Here is an 18,519-nt window from a genome sequence, read left to right on the forward strand (position 1 = left end):
AGATCGGAAAACTCCACAGACGGCATGTTTTCATCTGAGGATGTTGGCTCCTCCCCAGTTTCTTGAGTTTCCCCCGCCACTACCGACAAGGGAAATTCAGGAGTCCTCACCACTCCCAGAGGAATTTTGGTCATCTTCCTGGTCTATAGGGGCACCAGTGGGGGGCTCAGGACAATCCCAGAACTTTGGAAATTCCCTTCCCACAATAGCATCATGTGGTAAGTGAGACACTAACCCCACCTGATGAGGGAGGTTACCTTTGGGGGTCTCAAAAAACACTGAAGTTACAGGATACTCTCGGGTGTCCCCATGCACACAAATAACAGCCAGCTTGTTCTTCCCAGAGACCTCTGTAGTAACTAATTCAGCTTTTATCAATGTTACCAGGCTACCTGAATCCAGCAACACCTCAACATTTCTACCATTAATACACATTTTACATAAATGTTTCTCAGGTCCCCGAATGGCAGTGCATGCAACTGTCGCAAACAGCGACTGACGTCTCTCCCTTATAAAGTCACATTGCATAGGCTCATCCACAACTGGGCAATTGGCTGCAATATGTCCCTCTTGCCGGCAGCGGTAGCAAATAATCTTTTTCGCTGCCTCTTGCAGCCTGGGCTTCCCGGGCTGCTCCCGCCAGACCTTAGGTAGAACTCCCACCCTCTCACTCTCTCCACCCTCACTCCTTGGAGTCATCTAACCCGCCACTGGGGATGATCTGGTCTTAGGGTGGAAAGTGCGTGAGTCCCTGGAAGAGGTGGTCAGGTTCTCTGTAGCCAAGTACCTCTCAACCAGATCCACAAGTTTATCTGCATTTCTGGGTCTCCATGGCTTACCCATTTTTGGATGGCAGTAGGAAGAGCTCTCAGGAAACGATCCATAACAACACGTTCCACAATGTTTGGTGCGGTCAAAGTCTCTGGCTGCAGCCACTTCCTGCTCAAGTGAATGAGATCATACATTTGAGACCTGGGGGGTTTTCCAACCTGAAAAGTCCAATTATGCACACGCTGAGCCCAGACGGCCAGGGTGACACCCAACCGTGCCAATATTTCTGTTTTTAGCACCACATAGTCTTTTGCTTGGTCAGGCTCTAGGTCATAATAAGCTTTCTGCGGTTCCCCAGTTAACAGAGGGGCCACCAGTCCAGCCCACTGCTCCTTAGGCCACTTTACCCTTTCAGCAGTTCTTTCAAATGTGGTCAAAAACACATCCTCTCCAGTCATTTTTGTCAGTAAACGGCTTACATCAAAGGATGCGGCAGCGGGTGTGTGTGACCCCCTGGATGGGTTCACAACACAAAATCAGGCACAGAAGACAGAGTTGTATGTGGAAAAAAACAAAAGGTGCGGTTTATTTATGCTAAATGCAGTGAAAAATATAACAGCCAAACAAAACAAAACAAAAAAACATGAAAATAAATCCTGGTCAGCTTGACCTCTAATTACACACATAGATTCCTTGTCTAACAACTGAGTGCAGCCTTGTGCTGCACCAGTCCCTGTCTCTGTCTCTGTTGTAGAGGTTTGCCACACAGGCGTTAACTCACCGCACAGAACAGGTGTCACACTCCCCAGTCTATACAAACACAAAACTCGTTCCAGGATGGAGCATCTCCCTAAGCATGCTGGGGTTTTTTGTAGAGGTCTTAATGAGCCCACTTACTTCAGCTGGGCTCATTAACTCTTCCCCTATAGGACTCCCAGCACTCCCCTCTAGTTGTACAAGTCTGCATAAAGCCTGAATCTAGGGCATACATATTTTCCATCCTGGATACAACCAGGTGATTTTACCTGCCTGCTGCCACACCGCCCATAATCATATGACGTCCGCAGGAGGGATCTCCCATCCTGGGCGGGCGTCAGATGACATCCTCGGCTTCCCGGCCACTAGGGGGCGTGCGAGTGCTGCTGCGTTGCTTGGGACCTGGTGCCCGGCACCCGCTATGTCCACCGGGCACCCACTGGAACACAGGAGGACCATGGAATTGTGTGTGTGTGTGTGTGTGTGTGTGTGTGTGTGTGTGTAAACACACAGATCCAGGTCCTGTCAGGGTAGAGGTGTCCGATGGTGTTTTCTCAGTACAGAGGAACATCGAACGGTCTCCTCCCCTTGTGAGTCCCCACCCCCTACAATTAGAATCACTCCCTAGGAAACATAATTAACCCCTCGATCACCCCCTAGTGTTATTTATTTTATAGCACTGATCACTGTATAAATGTGAATGGTCCCAAAAATGTGTTTAAAAGTGTCCGATATGTCCGTCGCAACGTCACAGTCACAAAAAAAAAAAATTGCAGATCGCCGCCCTTACTAGTAAAAATAAATAAATAAATAAAAATGCCATAAATCTATCCCGTATTTTGTAGATGCTATAACTTTTATGCAAACCAATCAATATATGCTTATTGCAATTTTTTTAACCAAAAATATGTAGAAGAATACATATCGGCCTAAACTGAGGAAAAAATAATAATAAAAAAAAATTTGATAAAGTCACGAGGTTGTGACGCAACGCATCAGGGAAGGAGCTAGGTGTTACGCATATTACTTCCGGTCGCGGCCGAGACCGGAAGTCGGTGTCGTTACGGATTCGTTTTTATCTGCCTATATGTAAGTGTGGATATCGTTTTATTAAAGTTGTGTTTTTACATACTTCACATGGGAGCCCCCCTTGTCTTTCTTCCATTCTCTATGTACCATTTACTTTATTAACTGGACGCATGAGGAGAAATTGGTGAAGTGTCACCTATACATGTACAGCGTTATAGATCTGAGGCTGGACGGATAAGGACGAAGTGGCATCTGTTTATATACAGCGCTTTAATGCTATATGTTTGAGGTGAGAGGCTGGGGGAAACTGGTGGTGCACAAGTTGAGCACTGAAGTTTGTGGTGGATTGTCACGCATTGGAAGCTATTGCATGGACTTTGCTTTATGGTCACTATTTACCTGCATGGACTTTGTTTTATGGTCACTACTTACCATTGCATTTGGCACAGCATTGCTTATTAAGCATCTTCATTTATTTATTTAATTTCATGTGTTTCACATATGGACTTTTGGTTACTTATGCACTTATATGAATATTGATTATTTATTTTATTATATTATTCTATATTAGACGTATTATATTTATTTGCACGATTTGGATTTATTGCACAATATACCACTTAAGTGAGGTGGATATACTTTAGCACTTTTGGTCTGCAATTTGTTGCAGTATTTGCACTTTAGTAATTATTTATTTATTTGTTCTGTATTTAATAGGTTAGGTAGCGCCGCATATTTTTTTATTTTTTAAAAAAAATTGTGATATTTATTATAACAAAAAGTAAAAAATATTGTGTTTTTTTCAAAATTATCGTTCTTCTTTTATTTATAGCGCAAAAAAAATAAACAGCAGAGGTGATAAAATACCACCAAAAGAAAGTTCTATTTGTGGGGAAAAAAAATAATATTTAATTTGGGTACAGTGTTGCATGACCGCGCAATTGTCATTCAAAGTGCTACAATGCTGAAAACTAAAAATTGGTCTGGGCAGGAAGGGGGTGAAAATGCCCTGTATTGAAGTGGTTAAAAAAAAGTTGCCAGACATCTCAAGTCTCCCGGGATTTTCGGGAGTCTCCCGCATTTGACTGCGGGCTCCCGGACATCCGCGATCGCAGGGTGATCTCCCGGATGAGCCTGTCACTCAGGGTTATCTCGCCGGATCGAGAGAGGCGCCGCTGCTCTTCCCCTGCGCACTCCAGTATCTGGAGGAGTAAGAATTGTGTTGTCTTGTGAGGCAGGCAGCTCCGGAATGCCATAGCCCAGTGCACTGCACCCGCATGTGTCCTCTGGGAACCGGCACTGCAATCGCCGGTGCTGGCTGCCTATCACGAGTTACTACATTCCTCAGACCGACGGAGCCTAGGCTCCTCCTCCACACTGACAGTTCATTAACATCAGGAGCCTAGGAGGAACATTTGTGTGGACAGAGCGCGCTGAACTGAGGTCTGTGACTGTAGGGAGAGGACATACAGGGGGGTTACATTAGGGGGATTGCAGGGGAGTTACATTAGGGGGATTGCAGGGGAGTTACATTAGGGGGATTGCAGGGGAGTTACATTAGGGGGATTGCAGGGGGGTTACATTAGGGGGATTGCACAGGGGGTGTTACATTAGGGGGATTGCAGGGGGGGTTACATTGGGAGATTACATAGGGGGTTCCATTAGGCAGATTGCACAGGGGGGTTACATTAGGGGGATTGCACAGAGGGGGGTTACATTAGGGGGATTGCATGGGGGCATTACATTGGGTGGATTGCACATTGGCGTTACATTGGGGGGATTGCATGTTGGCGTTACATTTGGGGGATTGCATGTTGGCGTTACATTTGGGGGGATTGCACGTTGGCGTTACATTCGGAGGATTGCACGGGGCGTTACATTAGGGGGATTGCAAGGGGGAGTTACATTAGGGGGAATTGCACGGGGGTGTTACATTAGGGGGATTAAAAGTGAAAAGTGGTCCTGCGCAAATCAACCAAAATCATAAATAAAGTGCTATGTGCTAATACACAAAATTAATAATACAAATAATTAAATATATAGAAAGCAGGCAAAAACAAAGTCCATATAGTAGATCTCAAATTCTTGTTGAATGGCACCAATTAGGAAAACAGCAGGCAAAAAGGTACTTCTAAAAATCGGGGGGCTAAGGGCTCCCAGAACTCTCACCTCCAACTGTAGAAAAGTAGGCACATCAAGCAAAGCAGACAACCTCCATTCTCGTTACCAGCCACTAGGGGGTCCTAAGCCAAGGCCGACTAGGAAACAGTCATCTCCGCATTGGGCCACAAGGGGGCCATGTATTACTGTGTAGACTGTACTGTAGCTACGAAGAGGGTTTCCACAGGAGTGTGCAGCTCAAAAAAATATAAACAGAGAGAGAGAGGGAAGGCTCTGATAGTGTAGTAATTCTTAAAATTCTAAAGTTTAATCAGTAAAAAGTGTATAAATCGGACTCTCACATCTTAAACAATAACACAGCACATTAAGTAAAATGGTGTCCTGGCGTTTTCCGCCAGTCCTACTTCACTTCCGGTACAACGTTACGGCCACTCCCTACGCGTTGCGTCAATCACGTGACTTCTTCAGGGGATGCCCTGTCTGGCTTTACACAGGCACAATCTTTTAGGAGGGAGGAGGGGGTTAAGAGAGAGGAACATCTGCAAACTCACACACAGGAGACATAGGCAGTGTCAGCTGCAGTTTGTCTCCCTTTTACACAGACAAACACAGGACATGTAATGCAGCGTACACACGACAAGACTTTTCGGCAGACTATGTCCCATGGTCTTCCCGATGGACTTTTGGCGGAGTTCCGAACGAACGGACTTGGCAACACATGTACATTCGAAAGTCCGTTTGTTTTGAATGTGATGACGTAAACGGGACTAAAAAAAGGAAGTTCAATAGCAAGTAGCCAATAGCTTCCCTTGCATCGTATTTGGTCCGTCGGGCAATGTACGGTGATCTCCGAGTGCATGAAGAAAAATTCTTTGAGTACGGATGTCTGTTAAAAGGTAGGTTGATCTCCTCAACCACGCAAAAGTTTGTACAATCTGAACAATGTGTGATAGATTATTTACCTACTAACTTGTCATATTCTATCCTACAGTTTTTATGAGTTGCTTGGGTTACTCTCTGCACATCTGCAGAGAGAAGACACCAATTTTCAAAACAGTATTCCGCTCATCATCACACTGAGGTAAGCAACATCAACACACTTCCCCACCACACTCCTCATACCCTCTTTCCAAACCCCCATCTCCCACTCCCACTACCTACCCCTCTCTTCTCTCTGGGACATGTTACATGTTCCACCTAGGGTTGCCACTTGTCCAGGATTCACCCAGACACTCCGGTTTTGAATCATGTATCAGGGTTTCAGTCCACCTGAATCCCGGACACATTATTCAGACAGGGCTGTGGCTCTCCGAGTAACCAAGCTAGTCACATAAAAAATCTGTTGCCATCTGGGAACTGTGGGCGGCTGTCTGGGGACAGGTTCAGCATTACTGGGGGGCAGGGCGATGATGTCAGCAAGAGCAATTTGGCCATATGCACTGTTCACCACGGTGCACTTCATGCTCTGCATTACTACTATTCTAGGGCTACCCAAAGGTGTTCCAGGTCTTTTATAATACTATAGTGTATACTATGAGAAAAAAATTGCCCTGCACTGCTAAAGTGTTGGGGCTTGGCTTGGAGAGAAGGTGGCAACCCTAATTCCACCCGATGTGGGAACATGCAACACGTTCCCAATGCTGCATCTGCTGCCCCCCTCCGGCAGCCATATGGGGAGAATTTCCCCGTACTAGCTGACACTAGTAGTGTGGCAGTGCGAGGCCGCACCCATATAGCCACTTCATTCAACGCACAGCTCCGTGTGAATGACCACAAAACCAGACCAGTAGTAGTTCTCAATGAGCTCAGAACTGTACTGGTAAGCTGATACACTGAGAGTGTGCCAGGGACCTGCATGGCATCATGATCTGGTGATCGCTATGCAATGATAAGCTCCTGTATGCAAACAAAAAGTAAAAGATGCCCTTTTTTTAACCTTTAAAAAAAAAAGATAATTTTATTAATATCCCCCTAATCTACTCCCCTGCAACCCTAACTACCTACTCCCAACCTCCTCCCCTACCCACTATGAAGAAGAGACACATATACCCTGATGTTGCTTAAAGTGTACTTGTAATGCACACATTTATTTTTTAAACTGTATGGTTTATTAGTATATAACATAACATAAAATAACAATAAAGTCAACTCCCTTCTCACCTTCCAGAGGAGAATGGGCAGACTGATAGAAAGGCAATAGTATAACCATATGTTAGAACCAAGATATGTAGAATACCAACTTTTATTATCACACAAAACATTGTACCTAAGGCAGATCTATTGATGGTGTTGAGAGTGGCAACCTCTGCCTGGACCAGGCCTGGTCCATGCAGAGGTTGCCACTCAACACCATCAGTAGGACCACATGGATGTGCGGCACCAGGTATCAACTCCCTTCTCACCCTCTAGCCAGAGGAGAATGGGCAGACTGAGGTAAGGGCAAAAGTAACTTAAATAACCATTCGTTAGAACCTAGTTAGGCAGAATCCTAAATGCACAACAAAATTTAATTAAAGAAGATGGGCTTCAGCAGCAGAAGACCACACCAGATGCCACTCCTCCAAAAGCTATATTTAAAAAAAAAAACGACTTAAAAGATTCTCAAATCTGCGGGGTGAGGATATTGGGCATTGTATTTCATCATTCATTCCCGTGGCTGATCCAGTAGAAGGAGCAGGATAGGAGGATTTAGTCAGTGGGCAAAGAGAATAAGGGAGAAATCGATGATGACTGTTTGGAATTCTGCATGTACGTTGACTGTTGGAATGGACGTGTAGATGTTTGTGAGGGATGCGTGTAAGTAGATGAATGCGTGGAAGTCGGTTAAATGGACTGCATGGCAGAGTGAGGGTAAGAATGAATTGGACTTGAAAGGTGGGGTGTATCCTGGCAAACTGATTGAAATGTATTGGTGGAATAATGGTCTCATTGGTATGGGGATGGAGGAGGGGGATAAGAGCTGGGTGGGTAATGTGGGTAATTAGTGTAGGGAGCAGGTGGTGGTATTAATGTGTATGATGATGATGGAGCATGGTGATGAGGTGTAGGATAAGGAGGACTTGTACTATAATGATTTGTTTATGGGACAGTTGGGAGTTAGGAGGGTGGGGTTTTGGGAATGAATGATGAAACTGTGTTCAGCACTGCATTTCTACCTGCCTAGATTGGGCAGGCAAGCATTACGAACTCATTCAAGCTTTTCAGAAATAGAATGCTTGTGCTATCCTCAATTATTTTAGAGAATTCATCCATATAAGTCTATGAGATGGTTCAATCTGTCCTGCCCCCTGCCTCAAACGGCCCTTATCCATGAAAGGCGAACCACTCCAGCTGGAGGGGTGGCCACTCCAGCTGGAGGGATGACAACTCCAGCTGGTGGGGTGACCTCTATAGCCGGAGGGGTTACAATAGAAGAAGACATTGATGTGGTTTTCAACATTTTCTAGTGGCATGTGAGGCATTGACTGGCTGCCTTCTTCATCAGGCAGCTGCTGTCTATATACAGTACTTTATATGACATACTTTCAAATCAGCATGACTTAGCAGCTCATTTCTAAAACCAGCCTCAAGAAATCTAAATCCTTTGCGTGGATGTAGAGAGGGGGATAAAAGGCAGCCTGTCCACTTTTAAATTCTCTCACTTGCCTCCTATATTGTGTGTATGAATTCTTACATAGTTATATAGTTAGTAAGGTTGAATAAAGACACCAGTCCATCTAGTTCAACCTGAGTGAGTGTCTACAATTGTCCCTATCCCTGTACATTGCACACTCACATCGGTCCCTACCCTCAAGGAGCCCACAATCCAAGGTCTTACTGCTAGGCGAGAGTGCTGCCCACTACACCACTGTCCCACCCAGAGGCTCTTGAGGCTCTTCCGTTTTCTTTTCATAATGATTACTGTAAAAATAATAAAAATTATAATTTTTCTTTCTCCCACAGGTACTTAGCTACTGGACAATCATTGGCCAGTTTGCACTTTTCTTTCATAGTTGGAAAATCTACAGCGAGCTACATCATTTGCGACACGTGCAATATAATCTGGGATCTGATGCACAAATATGGTGATGGCAAAGCCAACGAAGGAGGAATGGGCATCAATATCAAATTTTTTTTGGGAGCGGTGCAATTTTTCAAACTGTGTTGGAGCCATGGATGGAAAACATATTCACATCATCCAACCAAATTCAATTGGAAGCAAATACTTTAACTATAAAAAATACTTCTCCTTTGTCCTACTGGCAGTTGTGGATGCCAACTACTGCCTTTGATATGTGGACATTGGCTCCTATGGGGGTAGTTCGGACTCCAGCATCTTTGCCAATTCCTCCTTCGGCCAGATGCTGCGTTCCAATGATCTGGACTTGCCTGCAAACTCTCCGCTACCAAGAACCAATCGTCCACCTGCACCCTACATTTTCCTTGGGGATGAGGCATTTATGTTAAGAGAGCACCTTCTAAGGCCCTACTCTAGTAGAAACCTAAACACTGAGAAGAGGGTGTTCAATTATAGTAGGCTGACCAGAGGAAGAAGAGTGGTGGAATGTGCCTTTGGCTTACTTTCCAACAAATGGCGTTTTTTTGCACAGCGCCATCAATCTAAATATACAGAATGCCATCTCTGCAATGAAGACAGTGCACAATTTTGTAAGGCAGCAGGATGGCGTTTGTTTTGAAGATGCCTTAATGCACCCTATGCAGAGGGCTGAATGGAGCGGGAGCCGTGGAAGTACAATTGACGCCCATATCCGGGATGATTTCACCAGATGACAACTGTACAGATGGAAGCCATAGAAAAAGAATAATATGCCAATTTCTACATTTGAAAATAAGGAATTCCAATACCATTTTCCTGCACTGCATTGTATACAAAGTATTTAAATTAATTTCAGTGTTATGGGTCTTTAATTTTTGCATCAGTCTTTTTGACCATTCGATTTCACTGCAGGTCACACACCCGAACTGCAATTTAGCATGCGTAGCGGGATGCCATGCATTCTGATTGACACCTACACACATGTAAATGGACAGGTCTGGACCCACAGTAAATTTGCATGGTCTTTTTGACCATGCAGTTTCACTGCAGGTCACACACCCGAACTGCGATTTTGCATGCGTAGGGGGGATGCCATGCATTCTGAATGGCACCCACACACATGTGAAATTGTAGTGTCAGACACATTCACAACGTCAATTTTGGAGTGCTGTAGTGCATTTCTCTACCCCCTCATGTTAGACTACATGACTACAGTGCTGAAACATGTCTGTATGTTCAGCTTTACAACTGTGCAATACAAGCAGCAGAACAACAGGAAAGACATGACACGTGAGAAGAAAAGCAAAGGCAAAACATGGCTGCAGAACACATACCTTTATCATGCTTCTCTTGGTTTGTGAACGTGGACCATCCGACAATCATTTTTGCTGACATTTCCTCCCATATTCTTGTTTTGTAGTTGATCTTTTTGTATTGTGGGTGCTTGGTGTCATAAAGACAGGGATGTGCCCTCAGCTTCATGCAGCAAACTGATGTCCTCCATCTTGCTGACCATGTGCTTGATTAAAGGTGTGTGATTACAAGGGGTGGAGACAAATGTTGAGCTTAAAAACGCAGCTGAAACGCCGGTAAAATGCCAATGAAGCTCTATTCAGCCATTTCTATGCATTTCTATGGGACCTAAAAACTTTTGTAATCAGTCCAAAAGAAGCGACAGGCGTTTTGCTAAAGGTGACTCAGATGTGAACAGGGGCCATTGAAATTAATGGGATTTTGCTTGTTTGGCGTTTTTGAACTTTTGAGATGAGCATTTTGCGCGCTGGAAACACTCAGGTGTGAATGCAGCCTTAAGGGGGATAGTGGGCTTGGTCATTCAGCATTCCTCAAGCTTTACATCAGGTAAAACAATACATATGACCTTATATGGCTCCTTGACCAAGAATTTGAGTTTTTAAATGCATTAGTGAGCCACTTTATTAATAAGGAAATATAAAATATACAGTTTTCTTATCACCTGCTTATACTGTATGTCATTTTTCTTGTCTAGTTTGTATGACCGGAATCTTGAATCTAATCCAGAGCAATACATGGCTGTTGAGCAGATTGTAAGTGGCAAATCCAGACCAGCACCTTATCTCATATTTGGACCACCAGGCACTGGAAAAACTGTAACTTTGGTGGAAGCTATCAAACAGGTAAAGAAAAAAAAGCATTTTTGTATTTTCCTTGATATCTGTATCATAAATAAAAAAAAAAATATACAACTTCAACAATATCATTGTGTAATTATGTTGGTGAAATTAAAAATCCGAACTTTTATTGATTATTGTTAGTCCATTTTACCCCTGCCTTTCCTAGCTAACTATTACTTCACTAATATTAATGGTCAATTTCACACTGCTGCGACTTGAAAGTCATGTGATTTTGCCATGATTTCACAGGCATGATTTTGCTGCAATTTTAGGGAATGCCTGTGTAAACTTGAGGTCTATGGACCTCAACTCGCCTCAAAGTCAGACCAGACTAGTACAGGGACTACTTTGAAGTCGTTGAGACTTGAAGTCCCACAGATATGACTGGTACTCATTGGAAATCATGGGGTACGACTTGCTATGTGACTTTGCAGTCCCAAGTCGCAGCACAAGTTTCACAAGTGTGAAATGGGCCTTAGTGAGTCACAAAACAAAGGAAACAGATACGTGGACTTTATGATGCTAACCATAATCTCAAAGAAGAAAGGAAACAAACACAAATGTCTAAAAACACATCATTTATTACAATGTATTGTTTAAAAAGGTTGTAAGAAATATTTAGCATGCAAGCATATGAGCACCACAGTAACTTCCCTGATAGAACACTAGTCCTATGTGGCCCAGACAATCATAAATACAAATATCATAAAACTAGTTATAACAATTTAGGGGCCAATGGCACAAGAAGGGGTGCAGCAGTCTTGACACGTTTCACAACTGGTTTGCTTCATCAGGAGACTATATGGAGACCCCAATATGCCTATGTGTGGACAGCGCTGTAACCAATGGGATAATATTCTGCTAAGTGAGACATAGCTGCATGCAAGCCATAAACAAGATAATTTTGAGACCATGCTTTAAAGCCGGTCTAAACCTAAATTAAAATTAAATATATTGCAGCATACCAATCTTAAAGGATAAGTTCACCTTTTAAAAAAATAAATAATAAATGCACATTTTTTTGCAGGTAAAAAAAATGTGCATTTACTATTTTTTTTTTTTTTTAGGAGCCTGGAGAGCATTGCACCAGTGATCAGCAGATTGTGAGTGCCATGCAAGTCTCCTGCAGACTGCCAGTGTAAGCTCTCTGCCAAGGCATACGGGTCTGACTCATACGGGGAGGCTGTTTCACACTGACAGGAAGAATCCATGAACTACCAACAGCGATCATGAGTGCCTTGGTAGTTAATTGAGAACTAAAAGCCAACAGCCGCAAAGACTCAGTGGTTGTAGTCCATTCATTCACAGAATTGTGAATGAATGATGCCGCCGGGTGGGGGAAGCTCTGCAATTTTCTTTATATTGTGGCCTTGAGCTGGGGGGAGAATATCACCCGCTTGTTGCCAAAATGGGGAATCAGGGGTGTAATATGAGTGTGACAAAGGGTCAACTTTATCATTTAAGATATGATGGCCGTAATAGTATTAATATTTCAGGCTAAGAACATTTTTAGCAAGTATAGAAAATGTGTTGATCTTGTCACAAATGCAGTGTCCTTGTCACTTTCTATAAGCTGAAAAAAAAAATACACACATTCCTTGTGAAAACTACTATTCCCATCAATCCACCATATGATGCACATCATCAAAGGCAGGCATGTTTAAAGTTCGGCTATATGACAATCATGGCCTCTTCTCTATAGGTATAATTGAAGATTTAGTGTAGACATACAGGAAGCCTGTTTTTGCAAGTAAACCTAAATTAGCAGGTTAAAATAAAGGCAAAAAAAAACGAAAGTAAACCAAAAAAAAAAAAATTAATTAATACAGCAACCTTATTTAAGGACAGGTAAGCTAGATATGATTTAAAGTGTTTTTCCCAGCAATTTTTAAGCCTTGGATTGAGTGGGGGGGGGATAAGATCCCCTGTCTTGTTTTTACAAAGGCTCAATTAAATAGTTTTACGAAACTCCGCAGCACAGACAGAAGAAATGTTTTTTTTTTAGTAAAGTAGGGAAAGTATAGAAACTCTGTCAGCTATATTTATTGCTGTGTCCTATTGCAGATATTCCTACAATTACTGTCTAATGAAAATATTGTTATTAGGACAGTGAGTAAGGGAACTGCTTACTCCATTGCCTGACGGGGCAATGTATACTGTAACAGTTGTGGGACAGCTATAGAGGAGGGAGGGCAGCAAGTAACATTTAGTAGATACCAATTGGTAGAGTTAACTTTTCATGAAATAACTGTGTAGTACTACTGTCTCTTTAGATACATTTATTATTTTTACTGTCAACCCTAATTATTAAATGTTTTTTTTTCAAGGTAGGTATATTTTATGCTTTTTGCCTGATTATAGATCTGACTTTAAAATGTATTTTGGCATTCTGTAGTTTTTGTGAAATTTCCTAAGCTACAATGCAGGGAATATTAAAATCACCTACAGTAATTCAATATGCACACAAAAATGGTCATTGTGCAGTTGGATTTCCTATCCTTTGTCATTCTTCTAGTGCAGGGGGGTCTCCCTCAGTATGAGGACCACATCATATATATTATATATATTCATGGGATAAAAAAAGAGAGTCCCCTCAGCGGAAACCATAGGCAGCCTATGCTGACCTTAATCCTCAATCAGTGCATATTGAGGACATGCCACAGATTCTAGTCGTGGGATGGATGAAATGTTTTAGCGAGCCGGTGTGACCTGCGGACAATAGTTTGGAGACCCCTGTTCTAGTGGATAGTTATCAGGCTGTGGAGTTGGTAGCTCTCTATTTCTCTCAAATTTCTGAGATGAGGGGGAAAAAGGGCATACCCCCCCCCCCCTCTGAGGTATGTAGGCAATGGACACATCCCTGCTGTGAATCCAGTTACACAGAATGTAAATTAAAGCGGTTGTCACCATCAGTGCTGCCTCCTATTGTAGTATCCCCCTCTGTGTGTGATTTATAAAAATAAATGCAGAAAATACATCATTTCACAGCTGAGATTGTGATCACATGACTGGCCAGCTTTCTCCTTTCCTCCTCTGAGAGATGCAGTGGGCGGGGCTAAGATTCCTCTGCTGATGTCAGTCTGGAGGGGAGGAGGAGAGCAAGAAAGAACTGGCTGGTCATGTGATCGCAATCTCGGCTCTTAAATTAGGTATTTACAGCATTTATATTTATAAATCATGCACAGAGGGGGACACTGCAATAGGAGGCAGTGCTGATGGTGTATACAGGTTATGAGAGCAGCAGGAAGGGGGAGGGGTGGCTCAAACACAGACAGAGAGGGGAGAGGGGAGGAGGACACAGGAGCATAGAGGAGAGCAGGTAGGCACGTAAACTGACCACAGTGTCTGGTCTCAGCAGCCGTGATACACTGTGGTCAGTTTACAGAGAGGTGAGGAGAAACTGTCAGGATCAGCCAGGTTTTTTTTAGGTGTTACAGGGGGCCAAATGACACAGGACAAGCACTGTGTCATATAACATGCTTTAAAGGAGCAGGATCCATTTTTTTGGGGGTGTTAACAAATGCTTTAATACACACAAATTGTCCCTTTTCACTATTACTTTTACTTTATAACAAACTAACACATGCAATAATATAGGTATTTATTGAAATATTTATTGTAAAACACTTTTTGTTGCGTTAAATAAAAGTATGTCCTTTTGACAAAAGGGATGACTGAGATAAAAGGGGCAGAGCGACTTGGTTCCAAAGAAGGACCAGTCCCCTCAAAAAGGAATGGCAATTAGTAAGTCAAGTCAACTAACTTGGTCAAGACCTGTGTAGAGGATGCTTTACTTAAATACGAAATCTAGCTCGCTATGCATGAAGAGTTTTGTTTTATATAGTTTGGCTCTTCTCTAAACAATTACCCAGCATCAAAGATTCTTCCAGACAGACAAATGTCAGATCTTGTCTGCATGAGGAAAAAGATCATTTCAGTAAATGTCCCTCAGCCTCTCTAATTAGAGATTTTCAGAATGCTGCCATTTTTTTCCATTGTAGTAGTTTTGTTGGTGAGAATTATTTGTCCATTGTGATCGGCACATACAAAAATCGTCAACACAGACAGAAGTGTAACTAGTGCCTTTGTACAACTGCAGAGAACAATGAAATTACACAGTACTGAAAAGGAAGGGAACAGAGACATTTGCTAGGTTCAGTCACAATTGCTGTAACACTTCTTTCCCAACCATTGTAGAAGAAACTCATTCCTTTGTACAAGTCAAACAATTTGCTGCTGGCATTTATAGCCAATTGTTGTTTACAATTAGTGCTTGTAGTTTCTGTTTATTTCATTTTTATTCTTAAAATCCATATTTTTTTTTTACAGGTGATAAAAAACATCCCTAATTCCCATGTACTAGCATGCGCTCCTTCCAACAGCGCTTCAGACCTCCTGTGTCAGCGTCTGATGAAGCATCTAGACAAGAAAGACATCTACAGGTTGTTAGCTAGAAGTAAGGACTTTCGATCTGTGCCAGAGGATATTAAGGTATTATTATAATGTCACATTCTTTGAACCTGTTCTATAAAGAGGCTTTCCATTTTGGGAACACTAACCCACCTTCAAATCCACATTCAAATACCCCATTAATCAACTGTTTTTCTTAAGTTACTGAGCAGATCCAAGGCTACCAGAGCTGTCAGCAAGGCTGCCTGGCTTCCTTTGGGTGTCATAGCCTGCATTTGGAAACTCACTAATTCCAAATACAGGCTGTGTCACAAGACACACAAACCTTATTTTACAACCTGCACATAATTTTTTTTTAAAACAGGGGCTCTCCTTTAGCACATGCCACAGTTGAGTAATGCCCCATATACACGGTCGGATTTTCCGACGGAAAATGTACGATCAGATCATGTTGTTGGAAAATCCGATCGTGTGTGGGCTCCATCTGACTTTTTCCGTCGCACAAAGTTTGAGGGCTGGACCTAAAATTTTCCGACAACAAAATCCGATCGCTTAAATTCTGATCGTGTGTAGACAATTCCGACGGACAAAGTGCCATGCATGCTCAGAATAAACGAAGACAAAAGCTATTGGCTACTGGCCCGTTTATAGTCCCAACGTACGTGTTTGACGTCACCTTGATCTGAACAATCGGACAGATTTTATCGTCTGAATGTCCAACCGTGTGTATTTGGCATAATAAAACATAAATGCATATATTGCAACATAAAAGAAGATATGAAGTAAAAGGTTCCCTCTTAGAATCGAACATAATATACTTATACTTATGTATATAAAAAAAAAAAGGCCCAATGTGAAAATCAAAGGATAATGCAAAGTATAATACAATTCTCCTCTTAGATGATCCTTAAAAAAAACTTTATAATATAAATTGACACTGTTCCTTAAAGAGGAAGTAAACTCTGATGAGTTTACTTCCTCTTTCATTCCCTGCAAAGGCAAAGCATAATGGACCACTATGCATCGCATAGTAGCCCATTATGTGTCACTTACCTGACACAGGAGCCAGCGATGTCACCGCTGTCCCCTGTAGTCCAGCGCATCCATCTTCTCGGTGGGGTCTCGCAGCTCCGCTGCTGTCATTCGGCGAAGCCGCAATGACGTCACTCCCGCGCATTGCGCGGCATCTTCGTCATTGAGGATGCCACGCTCAGTGCGCCTGCACGCCGCTGTCTACGGTGCATGCGCCGTAGACAGCGGTGCCCGTCTTCGGGAAAATATCTCCTAAACCGTATAGGTTTGGGAGATATTTCTTGGACCTACAGGTAAGCCTTAATCTAGGCTTGCCTGTAGGTCAAAGTGGTTTGTAAGGGTTTACAACCACTTTAATGATCCTTTCACCTTACAATAAAGATTGCATTCGCCAAAAGAACATGCCTGTCTTTACTTAACCACGTCAATACTGGGCACTTTCACCCCTTCTTGCCCAAGCCAATTTTCAGCTTTCAGCGCTGACGCTTTTTAAATGACAATTGCGTGATCATGCAACACTGTACCCAAACAACATTTTTATCATTTTATTCCCACAAATAGAGCTTTCTTTTGGTGGTATTTGATCACCAATGGGGGTTTTATTTTTTGCTAAACAAATAAAAAAAAAATACTTTTTTTGTTTCCGTTATAAAATTTTGTAAATAAGCAAGTTTTCTCCTTCACTGTGGGGCACTGATGAGGCTGCACATTCGGGCACTAATAAGGCGGCACTGATGAGGTGGCACTGATGGGCAATAATTGCAGCACTGATAGATGGCACTGATGGGCACTGATAGATGGCACTGATTGGCACTGAAAGGCTGCACTGATGGGTACTTATGGGTGGCACTGATAGGAGGCTCTGATGGGCACTGATAAGTGGCACTGGGCATGAATGGGCACTGATGGGTGCGACTGATGAACACTGATAGATGGCACTGATGGGCATTACTGATAAGGAGATACTGATACTGATTGGCATAGTTAATGGGCACTTCCCTGGTGGTCCTGGTGGCATCCCAGGTGGTCCTGGGTGGGCATCTTTTAGGGGGCTGTGCTGATAAACAATCACGCAGACCCCCCTGTCAGGAGAACAGCCGATCGTCTCTGCTCTAGTCGCATCTGTCAGACGCGATAGAGGAAAAGCCGATACATGGCTTTTGCTGTTTACACTGTGATCATCTGTGATTGGGCACTGATCACGTGGTAAAGAGCCTGCGTCAGAGGCTACAAATACTGTAGCTGCTGACTTTTAACATAAGGACACTTACCTGTCCAGGGAGCCCATGATGTCGGCACCGTAAGCTGAATCATCCATCGGCTCCGGGTGCAGGTGCTGGCATCCTTACTAAGGAAAACAGGAAGTGAAGCCTTGCGGCTTCACAGCCAGCTCTCTACTGCACATGCACAAAGCATGCAGCACTTTGTGAATGGCTCGGTGGCAGGGAAGGAGGAGGGGGGCTAAACTTCCGGGTGACTTCACCATGGCTGTGGCGAAGTCCCCCTGCAAGTGGGAGCAGGTACCTGTCAAAACCAGGTACCTGTTCCCCCCTCCCCCTGAAAGATGCCAAATGTGGCAGTGGAAAGGGGAACGAAGCAAACAATTGGAGCTTCCCCTTTTGGGTTTAGCTCCGCTTTAACATAGGCAAACTTTGCCTGTGTTAAATAAAAGGAAGTGATCCTCCCCTCTCTGCATGCAACACTGCTCCAGGGATCCAGGAGGATAGATGAATGAATGGCCACCACAAAAAGAAACTTCAGATAGTGTGATATTGTTTAGGTCCCGTTCACACTGGAGCAATGCTACTGTGGCACTTTCTTGTGCATTTTTTAATTGTGTTTTTGGAGCAGCACCATCACCATTCATTTGGGTCTTCATCTGCTCTAAAAACGCACTAAAAATGCTCAAGTACCAAATTTTGGCACTGGACATTGCACAGAAAATGCGCAGCTGCTACCAGCATTAGAGGTGCCATTAAGAAATAATGGTACTGCAAGCGCGTCGCACTTTTTCCTTCTGTTTACACTTTTGCAGTATCGCAGGCAGCAACACGTGTTTCTGCTACACCCAGGTGTGACTGAGGCAAAAGCATTTATTGTAAATACATAGATGAACTCACAATGATACATTGTTGCAGTGCAAATGAAATTCAGAGAGAAACTGCCTCAGTAAGACGGGCAGTGAAAGAGCGATCCTGGCCTCCCCTAGGA

The 18,519-nt window shown here is 43.2% G+C and overlaps 1 protein-coding gene across 1 annotated transcript in view; it reads left to right on the forward strand.

Annotated features, from left to right (window-relative positions):
* LOC143982644 (putative helicase MOV-10) overlaps nt 1–18,519 on the forward strand; it is a 178,313-nt gene that overhangs the window by 110,797 nt on the left and 48,997 nt on the right. Inside the window, exons 10-11 of the mRNA XM_077481542.1 lie at nt 10,722–10,869; nt 15,196–15,357. Coding sequence (XP_077337668.1) covers nt 10,722–10,869; nt 15,196–15,357 — 310 coding nt within the window. The remainder of the gene's footprint in view (nt 1–10,721; nt 10,870–15,195; nt 15,358–18,519) is intronic.

Source organism: Lithobates pipiens, unplaced genomic scaffold, assembly GCF_037356315.1.
Source record: "Lithobates pipiens isolate NorthernLeopardFrog02 unplaced genomic scaffold, aLitPip1_a1.2 Scaffold_16, whole genome shotgun sequence".
NCBI lineage: Eukaryota > Metazoa > Chordata > Amphibia > Anura > Ranidae > Lithobates > Lithobates pipiens.